The 19724-nt window shown below is 46.5% G+C and overlaps 2 protein-coding genes across 5 annotated transcripts in view; one reads left to right on the forward strand and one right to left on the reverse strand.

The window, feature by feature from the left end:
* Positions 1–3504, reverse strand: part of fam76b (family with sequence similarity 76 member B) — a 47386-nt gene extending 43882 nt beyond the window's left edge. The window contains exon 1 of one of the 3 annotated variants that reach the window (XM_038818865.1): positions 3227–3504. In XM_038818865.1, coding sequence (XP_038674793.1) covers positions 3227–3307 — 81 coding nt within the window. In that variant the 5' untranslated portion in view covers positions 3308–3504. The remainder of the gene's footprint in view (positions 1–3226) is intronic. The other 2 variants (XM_038818864.1, XM_038818866.1) reach the window with 2 other exon arrangements.
* Positions 3505–3812: 308 nt separating this feature from the next.
* The window catches only part of LOC119977684 (centrosomal protein of 57 kDa-like), a 57251-nt gene continuing 41339 nt past the window's right edge, over positions 3813–19724 (forward strand). Inside the window, exons 1-2 of one of the 2 annotated variants that reach the window (XM_038818861.1) lie at positions 3813–4120; positions 10627–10789. In XM_038818861.1, coding sequence (XP_038674789.1) covers positions 4094–4120; positions 10627–10789 — 190 coding nt within the window. In that variant the 5' untranslated portion in view covers positions 3813–4093. Of the gene's footprint in view, positions 4121–4188; positions 4423–10626; positions 10790–19724 lie in introns of those variants that run through there. The other variant, XM_038818862.1, reaches the window with a different exon arrangement.

The raw sequence follows: 19724 nt of genomic DNA on the forward strand, positions 1-19724 counted from the left end.
TCTTACTCACATTCATGAATACGCCTTAAACCTCACAAGTGGCTCCTCTGCTCCCATAGATCAATTAGTACCAACCATTTCCTTAAAATCTCCTCCCCTGCATGCTCCAAAGAATGTTACTGTCATCAGTTCATTAGTGCTATTGTAACCCACCTTTCCCACCAAGCCAACCTAACTACCACCACCCTGTCATAGCCCTGAATCCATATTTCTCTATTGTTGCTGTGTTTATCGACAAAATGAGTGACTAAACTTAGTGATTCAGTAGCTGGGATGTCTTGAGTATGCAAAAGAAATGGAACTCAAGTATTTTCTCACCTTTGTTTTCCTTTATTTCCATAACATCCTAACACATTTAGTGCGGAGACCTTTTTTGGTGAAGACAATTTTTATGTAAGAACTTTATGAATTATAAAGTGAAATTTTCTATTTGATCAAAGATATTGACTGCAATGACTCACTGTAACAGCATATTTGATTGCCAGTCAGAATGAAAATATAATGCTGTCAATGAAGGAAGTTACACCTAATTTAATTAATACAATTAGAAAATGTGTTTAAATATGACTACACATCTCAAATAAGATAGGTGTACTTAAATATCTCTGCTCTCTTTGGCTTTGATTTATGATGAAATCTGATCAGACACAACTGCACCTGAAGAATGCACCTATGCAAGACAAAAGTGCACCTGAGGAATAAATATCTTCATTAAAGCCACCAAGAGATTTTTTTGAGGGATTTTCAACCTAATATACAAAAGTAGAAATCAGTTTTGAGATATTATGAACTGGCATCCTGGAGGTTGAGATGTTTTACTCCAGTCACAATACTGGAGCTTGTATTGAATGTGAAATTCTCAATTTTTTGCAGGATGAATAAAAAATAAGTTTATTATTTAAATGGTGAGAGATTAGAGGTCTGAGATTCAGAGGGATCTGGGTGTACAAGTGCTTGAATCACAAAAAGCCAGTGTATGGGTACAGAAATTAATTAGGGAAGCTAACAGAATGTTATAATTTATTGTGAGCGAAATTGATTACAAAAGTAGGGGAGCTATTCTTCAGTTATACAAGGCAATGGTGAGACCACATCGGGTGTACTGTGAACAGTATTCATAGAATTTACAATGCAGGAGGTTATACGGTCCATTGAGTCTGCATCAGCCCTTAGAAAGAGCACCCCACTTAAGCTCACATCTCCACCCTATCCCCGTACCCCAATAACACCACCTAACTTTAACTAAAGGACAATTTAGCATGGCCAATCCACCTAACCTGCACATCGTTGGACTGTGGGAGGAAACAGCAGCACCTGACGAAACCCCACGCAGACACGGGGAGAAAGTGCAAACTCCTCACAGACAACGACCCAAGGCAGGAATTGAAGCCAGGTTGTTGGCATTGATGCAGTAGTGCTAACCACTGTGCCACCTCAGGGTGGATGTGGAGAGGATGATGTCTCTTGGGGGAGAATCTAAAACTGGGTGTCTCTGTTTAAAAATAAAGGCTAGCTCATTTAAGACAGAAATTAGAATTTTAGTCTCCGAGGGTTGACTGTCTTTGGAACTTTCTCAAAAAGCAGTGGAAGCAGTCTTTAAATATTCTTGAGGCAGAGTTAGATAGATTCTTGATTAACGAGGGATGAAAGGTTAGCAGGCAAGAATGTGGGGTTGAGCTTACAATTAAATCAGCCATGATCTAATTGAATGGCAGAGCAGACTTGAGGGGTCGAGTGGCCTACTCCTGTTCCTAATTCATTTGTTTGTATTCAGGACAAATACAAAGGGGCAGTGATAGGCAAATAATCATTTTCTGGTTTTGAGCCTTATGCTGTTAAAATATCTTGATAAAGCATTATATTTATTTGGAAAAGAATATGGAAGTTAGGGTATTATCTACCGTAGATCTACAAATCAGAACCATTTATCACACTCTCACAAACAATGTATCACGTGGTCTAATACAATGAAATTCAAAATTAAGAGCGACAAACACCAAGGATCAAAATATGTTGGAAGGTGGCAGCAAACATTGGTAAAGCTGTTAATTAAAATTTAAGATCTTTGAAGACTACAAAAGCCATGTTTTCTAAATCATTAGTTAGGCCTCAGTTGGGTACCACATTTTAGGAAAGGTGTAAGATTTTAAAGGGGATGCAGAGGAGGTTTACCAGAATTATGTCTGGGATGAGGGTCTTCAGTTAACCGAGAGAAATTAGAGATGCTGGGATTGTTTGCCTCAGAACAGAGAAAGTTAAGGGAAGTTTTAATAGAGACGTTCAAAATCACGAGGAACATGCTCTAGTAATGCTTCCACCAGCAGATGAGTTGGTAACTGGAGGACACAGATTAAAAAATAAATGACGAGAGGGCATTTGATTTTTTAAAAATATGGCACGTTATGATCTGAACACCTGCCTACCCACACTAAACACACAGCATAAACAAATGGGATATTGAATGTATGCTTGAAAAGGAAACATTTCCAGAGCTTTTTGAAAGAGCAGGAAAGTGAGATGAATTTAAGAGCCTACACCGGCACAATAGCCCAAATGGTTTCATCAGGATTCTGAACAGAGAGAATAGGAATGATTATTTAGATGTGATCTAGATATTTTAATTTGGACAAAATAAATAATTTTTTCTAATCTCATAATATTCTAGATTTTTCATAAGAAACTTGACTAATTTAGAATTAAAATTCAACGCCATTATTCTTTCGATCATTTGAAGAGTAATGCGAATCTTATTTCGGTCTGAGCAATTAGTTATATACAGTTCTGTTTTTAAAATGGGAGTTTTTCGCTGGAGGGAAGCAGCAAAATAGATATTCGGTTGGTTGGCTTGTCCATGTTTAATGTCAACGGGCGAAGTGACAACAGAACACGGGAGGGGAAAGAGAGCACCATTAAAACTTTTGAAGCCGGGTCGAACCACCTCCATATGCGGTTGCAGATGGACCTGTATTCACGGGAAATAAAAGTCAGCCGGAGGTGTCACAAGTCCAAAACACAACATCTCGCCGCTTGGTTGTTTCGCCAGCAGTTTATTATCCATCGGTCTTCCGTGTTGAGCAACGCCTGTTGGGTGAGAAACACCGAGCGGATTGGCGGCACCCAGCGCCCTCCTTGTCCTTTGCCGGATTGTTGGAGCTTATTAACCTGGGCACAAATCACAAAGAGTGTAACTGATTTCCGTCGGGAGGAGTTGATGTTTATTACGAACCTTACACAGCTGCTGGCCCTGAGAAAGGTCCTCGAACGGATATCGCTGGTGGCATTTCGTGCAAGCGTAAAGCGCGGCCATTATTTCAAATACCAATCACTAGCCGTCCGCCGTCAACACCTCGACTGACTTCTTCACACAGATGGGAAAGAAAATCCGAGGACTTTCGAGGGACAGAAGATTTGTGTGTTTTTTAAAAAACGATAGTCAAAAAGGATAATGTAAAGGATCTGACCTCCCGGCATCAAACCGCACGGACAGACGACATCAGAACCAGACGCAACCCGACCGCCCGGCCAATAGGAACACTCCATAGGGCGATGTGCCACAAGCCTCGCACTAATTCAGCCAATCTGAAGGCGGCTTCATCCGCGCGCGGCCGCCAATGGAAAGTGACGGTTAGAGGCGGTGGCGCGCGGACAAACCCGGATTTGAAAAGCCAGGCCGAGACCACGTGATGTTTGTATTTCCCGGCGCCGGGAATGCTGTTCAGCTCTCAACGTTGTAATCCCACTGGGTTGACAAGGGCACCTGAGCCAACCGGCATCTCTCTAAACTGACAAGAGCCAGAGGAAATTGAGGAACACGAGTAGCCTTCGTCTGTTCCGATTGGACAACTAACCGTTCCTTTGAGGTGACAGCTGTCAATCGGCCGGCTCCGCCAATGAGGTGACCCGGGTGCCGGCTGGCCGCCCCTCCCGTGGCCCCGCCCCGCCTGTTGTTGTGTCCGGCCCGCTCGAGCCGCCTCAAATGGGGCTGCTGTGGGTGCGGCCTTGGCTCTGATGGTTTTACTGCTCCCTCCGCTCTGTTCTTCAACCTGGCTCTGGCTGCTGCTCCCCAGATTGAATCGTATTCAGGCGTCCGGACATGGAAGCTGTTTCCAAGAATGGAAGGGTGAGGCTTTCGTTCATTGTACCAATGTGTGTGGGATGTGCCTGTCTCCAGAGCACGGAGGAAAGGGCTGGGATGAGGCACCTCACTGAGTGCGCGCCCAGTTTCTGGCAACGTGTAGTCATATTTTAATATTGCACATCTAAGGAACCTGACCGTGTAGGACTCCAATTCTGTTATAACTTTAATGGGTCACTCGGTCTGCTTTACAATTTCTGCAATGCTCCCTAAAGGCTGCACTTCCTACTTGAAGTCTGGACGACTTGAGATATTTCAATATACCAAAAACCTTGTACGATGCCCTTGTAAGTGTGAGATTCACCTTGATTTCAGTGCGAATGGAATGTTTTTGTTTTGATTTGCAATTTTAATGTTGGCTATGGTGTATATTCTTTATAATAATTCATACTCCCAAGTGCTGTAATGAAGTTCTTTGAGAGGTTGGTCATGAAGCATATCAATTCCATACTCCCAGAATGCCTGATCCACTGCAGTTTGCATACTGCCACAACCGGTCCACAGCTTATGCCATCTCCCTGGCCCCACACTCATTCCTGGAGCATCTTGACAACAAGGACTCCTACATCAGACTCCTAGTTATTGACTACAGCCCCGCCGCCTTCAACATCATAATCCCAGCCAAGCTCCTATCAAAGCTCCAAACCCTAGGACTTGGCTCCTCACTTGGCAACTGGATCTTCGACTTCCTGACCCATAGACCACAATCGGTAAGAATAAGCCACAACACCTTCTCCATGATAGTCCTCAATACCGGGACCCTGCAAGGCTGTGTACTTAGCCCCCCACTATACTCACTACACACACACACACAACAGTGTAGCAAAATTAAACTTCAACTCTATCTCCAAGTTTGCTGATGACATGACCGTAGTAGATCGGATCTCGAACAATGATGAATCAGAATACAATAGGGAGATAGAGAACCTAGTGGAGTGGTGTAATGACAACAATCTCTCCCTCAATGTCAGCAAAACTAAAGAGCTGGTCATTGACTTCAGGAAGTAAAGGATTGTACACATCCCTGTCTGCATCAACGGGGTCGAGGTTGAGATGGTTGACAGCTTCAAATTCCTATGTGTGCACATTACCAAAACTCTGTCCTGGTCCACGCACGTCGGTGCTATGAGCAACAAAACACAACATTGCCTATATTTCCTCTGTTTAAAAAAAATCAGCATGTTCACATTGACTCTCTTACCAACTTTTAAAGATGTACCATAGAAAGCATCCTATCTGGCTGCGTCACAGTCTGGTACGGCAACTGCTCGGCCCAAGACTGGAAGAAACTACAGAGTTGTGAACACCATCCAGTCCATCACACGACCCCCCCCCCCCCCCCCCCCCCCCCTTGAACCGATTCAAAAACAGCTTCTCTGCTGTTACCAGGCAGATGACCCTCCTATGGACTGATAGACTTATGAACTGATGTGATCTCTTCACCCAGCTTCTCTACTGAGTAGTACTGCATGCCTGGATGCCTGTGTCTATGTATTTACATTGTGTATTTTATGTTTGCCTTATTATGTATTTTCTTTTCATGTATGGAATGATCTGTTTGAGCTGTACGCAGAATAATACTTTTCACTACCTCTATACATAGAACAGTACAGCACAGAACAGGCCCTTCGGCCCTCGATGTTGTGCCGAGCAATGATCACCCTACTTAAACCCATATACCCGTAACCCAACAATCCCCCCATTAACCTTACACTACGGGCAATTTAGCATGGCCAATCCACCTAACCCGCACATCTTTGGACTGTGGGAGGAAACCGGAGCACCCGGAGAAAACCCACGCACACACGGGGAGAACGTGCAGACTCCACACAGACAGTGACCCAGCCGGGAACCGAACCTGGGACCCTGGAGCTGTGAAGCATTGATGCTAACCACCATGCTACCGTGAGGCCCACATGTGACAGTAATCCAATTCAACTATTGGAAAATGAGGGCATATGCACCTTGCGTGGTGCGAAGATTTTGGAAATAGTTCGGTTTTCCAGAGGGACAAGGCAGGGGTGCCCCTTGTCTCCCCTGCTCTTCGCGTTAGCAATTGAGCCCCTGGCCATGGCGCTGAGGGACTTTGAGAGTTGGAGGGGGATTGTGTTGGGTGGGGGGGGGGGGGGAGCACCGGTTGTCGCTGTATGCAGATGATCTGCTGTTGTATGTCGCGGACCTGCTGAGGGGATGCCAGAGGTGCTGAGGATACTTGAGGAGTTTGGGGACTTTTCGGGATATAAGCTCAATGTGGGGAAAAGCGAGCTGTTTGTCCTGCATCCGGGTGGGGGTGGGGCGGGGGGGGGGGGGGGGGGGGGGGTCAGGAGAGGGCTGAGAGGAGCTTTAGGTATCTTGGGGTCCACATGGCTAGGATCTGGGGGGCTATGCATAGGCTTAACCTCGCGGCTGGTGGGGCAGATGGAGGAGGAGTTCAGGAGGTGGGATGCGCTGCGGCTCTCGTTGGCGGGCAGGGTCCAGTCGGTTAAAATGACGGTGTTCCCGAGGTTTTTGTTTCTTTTCCAGTGCCTCCCCATATTGATCCCGAAGGCTTTTTTCAGAAGGGTGAATAAGTCGATTCTGGGGTTTGTGTGGGCGCGGAAGGCCCCGAGAGTAAGGAGGGTATTTTTGGAGCGAAGAAGGGACGTAGGGGGCCTGCCACTGCCCAACCTGTATGGGTATTATTGGGCGCTGAACGTGGCGATGATTCGCAGGTGGGTGACTGAAGGGGAGGGTGATGCATGGAAGAGATTGGAGGTAGCGTCCTGTGGGGGTACGAGCCTGGAGGCTTTGCTGACAGCCCCGCTTCCACTCCCCCCGGCAAAGTACTCCACGTGTCCGGTGGTGGTTGCGTCCCTTAAAATCTGGGGACAGTGGAGGCGGTATAGGGGGGAAGTGAAGGCCTCAGTTTGGGCCCCGATACGGGGTAATCACCGTTTTGCGCCGGGGAGAACGGGTGGGGGATTTGGGAGTTGGCACAGGGCAGGCATTAGACAGTTTGGGGACCTCTTCCTAGATGGGAAGTTCGCGACTCTGGAGGAGCTGGTGGGGAAGTGGAACCTACCCCCTGGGAACGCTTTTAGGTATCTGCAGGTCAGGGTCTTTGTTAAGAGGCAGGTGGCGGAGTTTCTGCGGCTGCCGCCAAGGGGGGTGCAGGAGAGGGTGCTTTCGGGGACGTGGGTCGGGGAAGGGAAGATCTCGGCTATCTACCAGCTGATGCAGGAGGAGGAGGCCTCGTTAGATGAGCTCAAAGCAAAATGGGAGGAAGAGCTTGGGGAAGATTGAGGATGGGACATGGTTGGACGCCCTGGAGAGGGTGAATTCTTCCTCCTCTTGCGCACGGCTCAGCCTAATTCAGCTGAAGGTGCTGCACAGGGCGCACATGACGGGAGCAAGGATGAGCCAGTTTTTCGGAGGGGAAGACAGCTGTGGGAGGTGTTCGGGTGGCCCGGCAAACCACACCCATATGTTTTGGGCATGTCCGGCCTTGGAGGGGTTTTGCAAGGGGGTGCGGGGATTTTGTCGGAAGTGGTTGGGTCTAGGGTCAGGCCGGGCTGGGGGCTCGCGATCTTTGGGGTAGCTTCGGAGCCGGGAGTGCAGGAGGCGAGAGAGGCCAGCATTCTGGCCTTTGCGTCTCTAGTAGCCCGGCGCAGGATTCTGTTACAGTGGAGGGATACGCGGCCCCCGAGTTCGGAGACCTGGGTCAACGACATGGCTGGGTTCCTCAAGTTGGAAAGGATGAAATTTGCCCTGAGTGGGTCGGTACAGGGGTTCTTTCGGCGGTGGCAGCCCTTTCTCGATTACCTGGCGAAGGGGTAGAGAGTGGTCGGTCTCTGCAGCAACCCGGGGGGGGGGGGGGGGGGGGGGTGGATGGTTTGTTTTTGCGGCGGTGGGTTTGTTATGTTATTTTCTTCTTTCTTGTATTGCTATTTGTTATTTATTTGGGGGGGAAAGAGTTCTTTTCTTGTTTTGGTGTAGAAACATGCCTTGTTTGTTTTAAATTGCGGGGAGAAAAATTTGTTATTGCTATTGTTATTAAAAAACTTGAATAAAAATGATTTAAAAAAAAAAAGATTTTGGAAATGGAATACTATAACTATGCCAATATGATTTAGTGGTAGTCCTCTTGAGAGCCATTGGTTTATGGGTTTAGGGCCCATTTCGTGACTTGAGCACATAATGTGGGATTGTATTCCAGTGCAGTTGTGAGGAAATTGCTACATTGTTTCCAGAAAACATTTTCAGTGTATTCGCCTGTTAAAGTGGATGTTTTCTGACAATTAATTGATCTTTGGACATGAATACGCTTTGTATGCTTTATCCAACGGGGCACATATCAAAATCGTTATATTTATTGTGTTGTGATTCCTGTGGAGCAGTTATGAATTATAATCAAAGCAGAGTACTGCAAATGCTCAAAATCTTAAATAACGGATGTTAGAATATTCAGAAGGTGTGGCAGCATTTGAGAATCCAAGGAGAAAAACAAATCTACCGTTTCAGTTCAATGACCTGGGAGACTTAAATGTTTTAAGCCAGTGCAGAATCGGTGAAAGAGGGGAAAGTGGAGAATAAAAGGCAAGTTCTGATAAGAGTGGCAGAAAGGAGAGATTAAAGACAGTGGTACAAGTTCACTCATTTGTTCATGCGTGCTCTACCCAAAGGCAAGAGGGGTGGCACGGTAGCACAGTGTTAGCACTGTTGCTTCACAGCACCAGGGTCCCAGGTTCGATTCCTGTCTTGGGTCACTGTGTGTGCGGAGTCGGCACGTTTTCCCCATGTCTGCGTGGGTTTCCTCTGGGTGCTCAGGTCTCCTCCCACAAGTCCCGAAAGACGTGCTGTTAGGTGAATTGGACATTCTGAATACTCCCTCTGTGTACCCGAACAGGTGCTGTGGTAACTCCGGGCTATTCACAGTAACTTGGTTTCAGAGTTAATGTAAGCCTACTTGTGACAATAAAAATTATTATTTATAACTTATTGTCTGCTGGTGCTTCATCCTGAACCCTTTTTCTTGGATGTTATCTTTGGTCACTGGTTATTCGCTATTGTCTTCCGCTCTCTGGGCAAGAAGGTAGATCTCCAGCCTTCCTCTACTGGAAGAATCAAACCTGTTCTGGTAATGTTCGGAACCATATGCTAGCCATCTGGCCAATTGAACTAAATCTGTCCCTTCCTGGCCCATGAGATTAGTACTGTAAAGAAACAACAGATGTCTGGAAGAGGTATAAATGGTAGAATTGTTCAAAAACAAAAAGAAAATGGAGGCAGAAGTTACAATCTGAAATCGAATGAATGCAAATGTTGAGTCAGCAAGTGTATGAAGCGCCTAATCAAAAGATGAGGTGCTCGGCTTCAAGTTTATGTTGTACTTTATTAGAATATTGTAGGAGGTTTAAGGACAGAAGTCAGTGGGAACAAGGTGAAGAATTTTAAATGACTGGTAATTGGAAGCATGGGCTCACGCTTGCGGACTGAACATGGGTATTCCACAAAGCAGTCACTCACTAAATCGTTGTGAGGAGCTAAAACAGTATGCTAAATTGGATGGTTTAAAATTAACTAGGAGTATTTGAGGCCTTGGGCAGCGAGTGGGAAGGAGGCAAAAAAAGGCTGGTCTAAGAAATCTCCTGTGCTTACAAGAAAGAGTAGGGTGCTATTGGGTGTGTGTGCTGAATGTGTTATGTCAATTCGCAGTGGCTTAAATTTTTCATTGATCTTTTCATTTCATCTGGACATTTTAGAAGGCTTGGGGGAGGGGAAGAGGTTTGGTGGTGGCATCAGGCTGAGGATAATGGAATGGCAGAGAATCGCTTATTGACTGACTGTAGAGGGTGAGAAGGGGGATGTCGTTTCGGGGAGGAAGAGTGATGGGTGAGGGCAGAAATATGTGAGGTAGAGCAGGCGTGTCTGAGGGCCTGCTAACTATGTTGGGGAGAATCATTGGCTGAGGAAAAGGGTGGACACATTGGAAGCGCTGGTGTAGAAGGCTGTGTCATCATGAAGGATGTGGCAGTGTAATCTATATTTTGCCTGTGGCTTTTTAATTGGTTGCATCAGCATCGTGTTACATAACTTCCATAATCCAGAAGGTAGATAGCAGCTAAAGCCTGTTGGATAAAGGTAAACAATGTAAGGTAATGTACAGGAGTTTTACATAGAAGGTAAAATATTAGTTTCTGCATTGCTATGAATTGAGTTTATGGTATTTCTAAAGTTACTTGCTGTGCACAACCGACAAGGGAGAATGATGGGTGTCTGTCACAGTGGAAGAATTAAGAAACTTCTTCGTTTACTGAAGATATTATGCATAAATTATCAAGTCACATAGTTCTGATTAACTGTCTGTACTGTACAGGGATATAGGATTACTCTACATAAAACACCCTCATGCTTTTGTATATAACTTGACTCCAGACATTTAAGCCACTGCCAGTTAATATTAAATTATTTCTGGGAAATGAGTATGTTTCAATCATGTTTTCATTCTACAGCTACAACCCTGTTTGGATGGAGGTTTTCAAGTATTACCAACATCAGACAGTCTGTCTGTGCCATCATTTACTGCATATCCAATGGACAAGCCCTTCATCAATGCTGATTTGCACAGGTCCCCAGATAAGCCTATTGTCGCATATCCAGAGAGCAACAGCAGAGGTATGTAATCAAAAGAACGTAAAAAAATTAATTTAAGCTGCAACCCATTTATCCTGTTATAATTTGCATCCTGTATATAATGTAACAATCTTAACTGTCTGCCTGCAGACGAACCATTTTAATTTTATCATCAGTTTGTGTAGATGAATTCTGATTAAATTATTCAAATGCTCTTGTTTTACACTAACCTGTATTGTACAAAGAAAAATCAAATTGTACCTTCATTGGTGGTTTGACTGGGTGTAGTTTCAAGCACCATTTCAGAATGTAAATACACTGTTTAGGCTCCAAGGTGGTGTTATTCTTGGAAGTGAAGTGTCATGGTTACAAATCTGGCGGTGGACTTCCGGTGGCGGCCATGGAGGAGTTGGTCGCACATTTGATAGCTCCCGCTTGTGATGGACTTTTGGACCGTTTTTCTCTCGTTTTTTTTTTTTTTTCGGATTTTATTGGATGAGATGGTGAGGAGAAATGCCCCTCCAGTGTATGGAGAATTGGGCCAGAAGTGGCCGTGTAAGAAGACTGAAGTTCTACAATAAAGACGCAAGCAGAGCTGGCAACGTGGGAAAGCGTGGTGGAGAAGCAGGGCCGTGGGGAGACGACACAGTGATCGATGGAGCAGCTGGTGAAGTTTGCTTCGCCAAGCTTAAGAAGGACACGCTGGACCCGATAAGGCTTCGATTGATCAGGTGGTGCAGAATCAGGAAATCCACAGACGTGCGTTCCAGGAGGTGGAGAAAAAGGTGTCTGAGCACGAGGAATACCTATCCATGCTGGAGACCAAGGTGGAGATGGTGAATGACCGCCAGGAAAGAATGCAGGAGAAACCGGTGGACTTGGAGAACAGGTCCAGGAGGCAGAATCTGAGAATTGTCAGCCTCCCTGAGGGCAGTGAGGGATCAGATGCGAGGGCCTATGTGACAAACATGTTGGAGACGTTGATGGGGGCTGAGGTGTTCCTTTGGCCCCTGGAAGTGGATAGAGCGCACAGAGCCCTTGCGAAGAAGCCCCGAGCCGCCGAGGACAATGGTGGTACATATGCTCCGATTCCTGGACAAGGAAAATGTTCTGCAGTGGGCCAAGAAAGAATGGAGCAGCAGGTGGGAGAATTGTGAGCTGCGCATTTATCAAGGCCTGGGCGGGGATTTGGCCAAGAGGCGAGCCAGGTTTAATTGTGCAAAATCTGCCCTCTTAAGAAGGGGGTGAAGTTCGGGATGTTGTACTCAGCGTGTCTGTGAGTCACGTATGAGGACCGGGAATTTTACTTCAAAACACCGGACGATGCATTGACTTTCATAAGGGGAGAAAAGACTGGATGTGAACTAAAGACACTGAATCCTTGGAGGGTACTGCAATGGTGATTTTTTTTTTGACAATCACTTTTGTGCAGGTTTGAATAAGTAGTGTTATGTGCAATAAGAGGCTGTTTCGATGGCTAAGTTAACTTTGCCTTACTGGGAGCTGGGGGGATGAGTTTCTGTGGTGGTTTTTTTTTGTGGTTTTTCCACTTTTTTCTGCTGTTTCTTTACTGGGGAAAGTGATGCTTTGAATATGTAGGTTCAAGTGGTGGGAGGGGTGAGAGAATAATGGGGAGATGGTCCGTTTAGTGCCATGGGTGTGAGCTATCAAGTCAGCTGACTCACGGAAGCACAGTGGGGGGGGGCAAGCAGGTGATAAACGAGCTTGATATGGGGGTGGGTTTCTGGTGCTGTTACGGGGTGGGGTGGAGGAGGAAGTCCCCTGACCGCGCTGATTACGTGGAACGTTGGAGGGCTGAACAGGCCGAAGGGTTCGTGTGTTTGTGCATTTGAGGGGACTGAAGGTGAACGTGGCAACGTTACAAGACACACCTAAAGGTTACAAACCGGCCTGGATTGAGAAAGGGGAGGGTTGCCCAAGTATTCCACTCGGGGCTGCACTCTTAAGACCAGGGGGCTAGCGATTTTGATTAATAAACGGGTGGCATTCGAGGCAGGTAGAATCTTGCCAGACACGGGAGGCAGGTACGTAATGGTGAGTGGGAAGTTGGAGGGGCTGTGGGACTCGTGAACGTATATGCTCCGAATTGGGACGATGTGGAATTTATGAGGTGGGTGTTGGGTAAGATCCCAGACTTAGAGTCACATAAATTTGATCATGGGGGGGGCGGGGGGGAAGATTTTAACAGTCATTGATCCGGAATTGGACCGGTCAAAATCCAGGACCGGGAGGGTGCCAGCCACGGCAAAGGAATTGAAGGGGTTTAAGGAACAAATGGGGGGAGTAGACCCATGGAGGTTTGCATGGCGAAGGGCAAAGGAGTTTTCTTTTTCTCACGTGTCCACAAGGTATACTCTCGGATCAACTTTTTTGTTCTGAGCAGGGCTCTAATACCGGGGGTAGTGGATACTGAGTACTCAGCAATCGCAGTGTCGGATCATGCCCCACATTGGGTGGATCTATGGGTTAGCTTGGAGAGAGGACAACGCCCGCTATGGAGGCTGGATGTGGGGTTGTTAGCAGACGAAGCGGTCTGTGGGCAGGTGAACACGCCCATCCAGAACTACCTGGAAACAAATGATACGGGGGAGATCTCTGCAGCAACGGTCTGAAGCTTTTGAAGGCAGTGGTCAGAGGGGAAATCATCTCATTACGGGCCCACCGAGAAAAGGTGGAACGAGCTGAGAGGGATAGGTTAGTTGAGGAGATACTCCAGGTGGAGTTGGGCTGTTGACAGGGAAGGTGGTGGAACAGCTGAGGAAGACAAGAGGGGTGATCCATGCATATGGGGAAAAGGCAAGCAGAATGTTAGTGCTCACAACCAGCTCAGAAAAAGGGAGGCGGTCAGGGAGATAGGGAGAGTAAAGGGTAGAGGTGGGATCACGGTCCTGGACCCAGTGGAGGTGAATGAGGTTTTTAAGGACTTTTACAGCAAATTATGGAGGGGATGAGGCAGGTTTTTGGGTCAGTTGAGGTTCCCGAGGATGGATGAGGAGCTGGTGGAAGAGCTGGGAACCCCAATCAAAATTGTGGAAATAACGGAGGGGCTGGAGGTCATGCAGTCTGGCAAGGCCTCGGGGCCAGAAGGCTACCCGGTGGAAGTTTTCGGAGATATTGAGCCCATTGCTTGGGAGAAGGATCCGGAGCAATGCAGGTTGTATAGGCCAGTTTCTCTAATGAATGTGGACGCCCAACTGTTGGCTAAGATATTGGCCACAAGGATAGAGGATTGTGTCCTGGGGGTGATGGGGGAAGACAAGACAGGATTTGTAAGGGCAGGCAACTCACCGGCTAATGTTCAAAGGCTTTTAAATATCATTATGATGCTCTCCAAAGGAGAGGAAATGGAAGAGGTGGTCGTGATGGATGCGGAGAAGGCTTTTGATCGGATGGAATGGGATTACCTGTGGGAGATGCTGGGAAGGTTTGGGTTTGGTGAGGGCTTCATTGACAGTGTGCGGTTGCTCTTATCAGGCACCAGTAGCTTGGTTGAGGTCGGGGTATTTTAAACTACACCGAGTGACGAGACAAGGGTGTCCCCTCTCCCCGCTGCAGTTTGCTCTGGCCATAGAGCCACAGGCCATGGTGTTAAGAGCCTGTAAAACTAGAAAGGGCTGGTGTAGGGGGGGGGTGGAGCACTGTGTCTTGCTTCATGCAGATGACCTACTCTTGTACATTCAGACCCATTGGAGGGGGTGGGGGAAGTTATGAGGATCCATGGGGAATTTGGTTATTTTTCGGGGTGTAAATTGAACATGGGGGGGGGGGAGAAAGCGTGATGTTCGGATACAGGCGAGAGGGCAGGAGAAGAGACTGGGAGAGCTGCCGTTTAGAATGGTAGGAAGAAGCTTTCAATATCTGGGAATCCAGGTGGCTCGGAAATGGGAGGCACCGCACAAGTTAACCTATCCTGGTTGGTAGAACAAATGGAAGGGGACTTTAAGCGATGGGACATGCTCCCGCTATCATGCTGGGGAGGGTACAGACCATGAAAATGACGGTTCTCCCCAGAGTTCTGTTTCTTTCAGTGCCTCCCCATCTTCATCCCGAGGGCCTTTTTTAAACGGGTAAATAAAGTTATTTCGGGCTTTGTGTGGTGGGTTCTGGAGATGGCCAAGGGCAGGAATTGGGATGATGGGGGATCTATTTATAGACTGGAGCTTCCCGAGCTTGAAAGCCTTGGAGGATAAATTTGAATTGCCAGCAGAGAATGGGTTTAGGTATCTGCAGGTACGAGACTTCTTAATAAGGCAGGTTCCTGCCTTCCCGCTGCTGCCGCCACGGGGAATACAGGACAGTGTGGTCTCCAGTACATGGGAGGGAGAGGGGAAAGGAGAGGGAAAGGTATCAGATATCTACCAAGAACTTTTGGAATTAGATGAAACTCCGGTGGAAGAATTCAAGGGAAAGTGGGAAGATGGGCTAGGGGGAGAGAGAGGCGGGTCTCTGGGCGGATGCTCTAAGCAGGGTTAATACATCCGCATCATGTGCCAGGCTTAGCCTGATACAGTTCAAGGTAGCCCACGGGGCACACATGACGGTGGCCCGGATGAGCAAGTTTTTGGGGCAGAGGACAGGCGTGTGGGAAGCCCAGCAAATTATGTCCACATGTTTTGTTCATGCCTGAAGCTTGAGGGTTTTGGCAGGGTTTCGCTAGGGTGATGTCCACGGTACTCAAAACACAGGTGGTGCCGAATCCAGCGGTAGTGACCTTTGGAGTGTTGGAAGAGCCGGGAGTCCAGGGGGCGAAAGATGCCGATGTCTTGGCCTTTGTCTCCCTGGTACTCCGGAGACAGATCTTATTAATGTGGAGGGACTCAAAGCCCCCGAGTGCAGAGACCTGGGTTAGTGACATTGCTGGGTTTCTCAGTCTCGAAAATAAAGTTTGCCTTAAGAGGGTCAATGTTAGGGTTCACCCGGAGGTGGCAGCATTTTTCGACTTTCTCGGGGAAAATTTTAAATGTCAGCAGAAGCAGAATGCCAAAGAAGGGGGGACAGATTGTTGTTTTATGGTTGGGGTGTGTGGAGATTGTGATAGGGGTGGAAATGTTTATTGTACCATGTTTATGTTGCTGTTATTATAAAAATTGCAAATACCCGAATAAAAATATATATTTTTTAAATATGGCAGTGAGCTAGAAGTCTGCCTGTCTCAGACAGATGTAAAAGGCATTATTTGTTTGTAGAAGAGCAACAAATTACATAGAATGTCCAGCAGAAATTAGGCTATTCAGCCTTGCCTAACTGGCCCTAGACATCTCATCTAACACTGTAAAACTTGTGTTGTGTTTATCTAGCTTTCTTTCAAATACATCTTTGTTTTGTATTGTCAATCTCCACATCCTAATGTTCTTTAAGTAAGAAACTCCTGCTTTCTTTGGGTCTCTAGTGGTTATTTTTATGGCTCCTTTGGTGTCTCCTACAAGTGGAAACACCGCTGCGCCTATGCTAACACCCCTTGTCAAAATTGAAGACTTTATCAAGTGACCCCTTTCTAGAGGAGAGCTCTAGTCTATTGAATCTTCCCCAAGTTGCAATGCTATCTGAACTGAGATGTTCTGCTAACCTTGCCCCTTTTTCCAGTACTTTTGATAGGGAGACCCAAGGCTGTCAGCAGTGCTCTAAATATGGTTTGACCAAGGTTCTATATGCATTTAGCCCAACGTGTACTTTTCTTTGTTTTTTATTTCTGCCTTTCAGTTCTATCCGTCCAGAAATGAACTCCCATGTCCTTTTTTTTTATAGGCCTTTAACTTGGGCTGATCATTTCTGATTTATGTATCTATGCCTCTTGCCTTTGCTCTTCTACCTTTATTTATGCACATCAATGCACAGTGGTTAGCACTGCTGCCTCTCAGACCTGGGTTTAATTCTGACCTCTGGTGACTGTCGTGTGTAGTTTTCACATTCTTCCCTTGTCTGCGTGGGTTTCCTCCAGTGCTTGGATTTCTTCCTACAATCCAAAGATGTGCAGGTTACGTGGATTGGCTGCTCTAAATTGCCTCTGGATGGGTCTATGGGGATAGGGTGGGGAGAGGGTCTGTATGGACTTGATGGGTCGAAAGGCCTCCTCCTGCACTGTAGGAATTCTATGATTTTGTTTTTCCCAGAAGATTGTGGCTCCTTTAGCCTTTTGACCAAAATGCATCATCTCTCTCCTACTTTGAAATTAATTTGCAAATTCCATACCCATTCCACAGGTATATCAATGTTGCCTTATATTTTATCACCTTCTCAGTATTAATTATATCCTAACTTTTGTATCCTCCACAAATTGTTATACTTAGTTCAGAGTTTAAATCGTTAAATAATGATAAACAATAGTGGTCCCAGCACTGGTCCTTTTTATCATAACACTTCCTACTTTTTGCTACCCCAGGTCCCTAGTTAGTAGCAAGAACAAAGAAAATTACAGCACAGGAACAGTCCCTTCGGCTCTCCCAGCCTTCGCCGATCCAGATCCTTTATCTAAACCTGTTGCCTATTTTCCAAGGATCTACTTCTCTCTGTTCCCCACCCGTTCATATATCTGTCCAGATGCATCTTAAATGATGCTATCGTGCCCGCCTCTACCACCTCTGCTGGCAAACCGTTCCAGGCACCCAACACCCTCTGCGTAAAAAAATTTTGACGCACATCTCCCTTAAACTTTCCCCCTCTCACCTTGAAATCGTGACCCCTTGTAATTGACACCCCCACTCTTGGAAAAAGCTTGTTGCTATCCACCCTGTCCATACCCCTCATAATTTTGTAGACCTCAATCAAGTCCCCCCTCAACCTCCGTCTTTCCAACGAAAACAATCCTAATCTACTCCACCTTTCTTCATAGCTAGCACCCTCCATACCAGGCAACATCATGGTGAACCTCCTCTGCACCCTCTCTAAAGCATCCACATCCTTCTGCTAATGTGGCGACCAGAACTGCATGCAGTATTCCAAATGTGGCCTAACCAAAGTCCTATACAACTGTAACATGACCTGCCGACTCTTGTACTCAATACCCCGTCCGACTGTTCTATAATTTGTCTACATATTTGTACCTCTACTTCACGCTCTCTTTTGGGAGGCCTGTAGTAAAGTCCCAACAATGTTACTGCACCCTTCCTATTTCTTAGCTCTATCCATATTGCCTCAGTGCTCGAATCCTCCGTTGTGACCTCCTTAATCAGCTGTGATATCAATCTCTGACCAGTAATGCAACTCCTCCACCCCTTTTACCTCCCTCTCTATCCCTCCTGGGATATTTAGTTGTCAGTCTTGCCCATCCCTCAACCAAGTTTCAATAATACCAATAACATCATATTCCCAGGTACTAATCCAAGCCCTAAATTCATCTGCCTTACCTGCTACACTTCTCGAATTAAAATAAATGCACCTCAGACCACCAGTCTCTTTGCGATCATCATCTCTACCCTGTCTACTCTTCCCCTTAGTCACATTGAGTTTATCATCTAGTACCTTACTGGCTTTAGTTGCTGCCTCTTTACTGACCTCTAATTCTTAATCTGGTTCCCAACCCCCTGCCACATTAGTTTAAAATCTCCCCAACAGTGTTAGCAAAAGCACCCCCTAGGACATTGGTTCCAGTCCTGCCCAGGTGTAGACCATCCGATTTGTAATGGTCCCACCGCCCCCAGAACCGGTTCCAAAGTCCCAAAAATCTGAACCCTTCCCTCCTGCACCATCTCTCAAGCCACGTATTCATTCTGACTATTTTCCTACTCTGACTGTCTCGTGGCACTGGTAGCAATCCTGAGATTACTACCTTTTGAGGTCCTACTTTTTAACTTATCGCCTAACTCCCTAAATTCTGATTGTAGGACCTCATCCCATTTTTTACCTATATCGTTGGTGCCTATATGCACCACAACAACTGGCTGTTCACCCTCCCCCCTCAGTATGTCTGGCAGCCAATCTGAGACATCCCTGACCCGTGCACCCGGGAGGCAACATACCATTCGGGAGTCTCGTTTTCGACCACAGAAACACCTGTCTACTCTCCTTACAATTGAATCCCCTATGACTTTAGCCCTGCCAGTCTTTTTCCCGCCCTTCTGGCAGCAGAAGGTGCCTTTTGGTCACCCATTCCCTGTCTCCTTCACCAATCCTAATATGCGGTGTGACCAACTCTCTGAACGTGCTATCCAAGACCTCCTCAGCATCGCGGATGCTCCAAAGTGAGTCCATCCGCAGCTCCAGAGCCGTCATGCGGTCTAACAGGAGCTGCAGCTGGGCACACTTCCTGCACACAAAGGAGTCAGGGGCATCGGCCGCGTCCCCGAACTCCCACATTGAGCACGAGGAGCATAACACGGGTCTGGGATCTCCTGCCATTTTCACACTTTACCTTACTTTATTTGTAATTAGTTTTGTAATTAATTATCAAATAATGAATAAATGAAAGGAATAAGGATTTTACTTACAATCACAATACTTACCAACACAGAGTTAAATTTCTCCCAGCTACTGCTAATTGGAGCACTTTCCTTACCAGCCAATCAGGTCACTGCTTTGCTGTGATGTCACTCTTCAAGGTAAGTTTTTAAAGAGGTAAACTTACCTTCCTGAGAACCGCGGTTGTTTTTTTTTGGTTAGAGGTGGTGGGCGGGAAATACTGAGGAAGTGTTTCGGGTCTAACTGTCACTTGACAATAGCCCTTCCACAAACCACCTTCAAATTACGTTGACCACACTGCACGTATGCAAATTTCCCTGGAACAGCCAATCAGTAACTCCGCTCTACTGCCCTCTGCTGGATGCTTGCCTTCAGTTGAACACCTGGGGTCTCTTGCACAAGTACACCTTCAAATTACGTTGACTGCTTTGCACGTATGCAAATTTCCCCGGAACAGCCAATCAGTAGCTCCGCACTTACTGCCCTCTGCTAGATTGCTGTCTATTCTATTCTGGCACAACTGCTTTTTCCTGTAAATATTAATGACTTGAATGAAGAAGAG

This window comes from Scyliorhinus canicula, chromosome 14 (assembly GCF_902713615.1).
Source record: "Scyliorhinus canicula chromosome 14, sScyCan1.1, whole genome shotgun sequence".
Classification (NCBI taxonomy): Eukaryota; Metazoa; Chordata; class Chondrichthyes; order Carcharhiniformes; family Scyliorhinidae; genus Scyliorhinus; species Scyliorhinus canicula.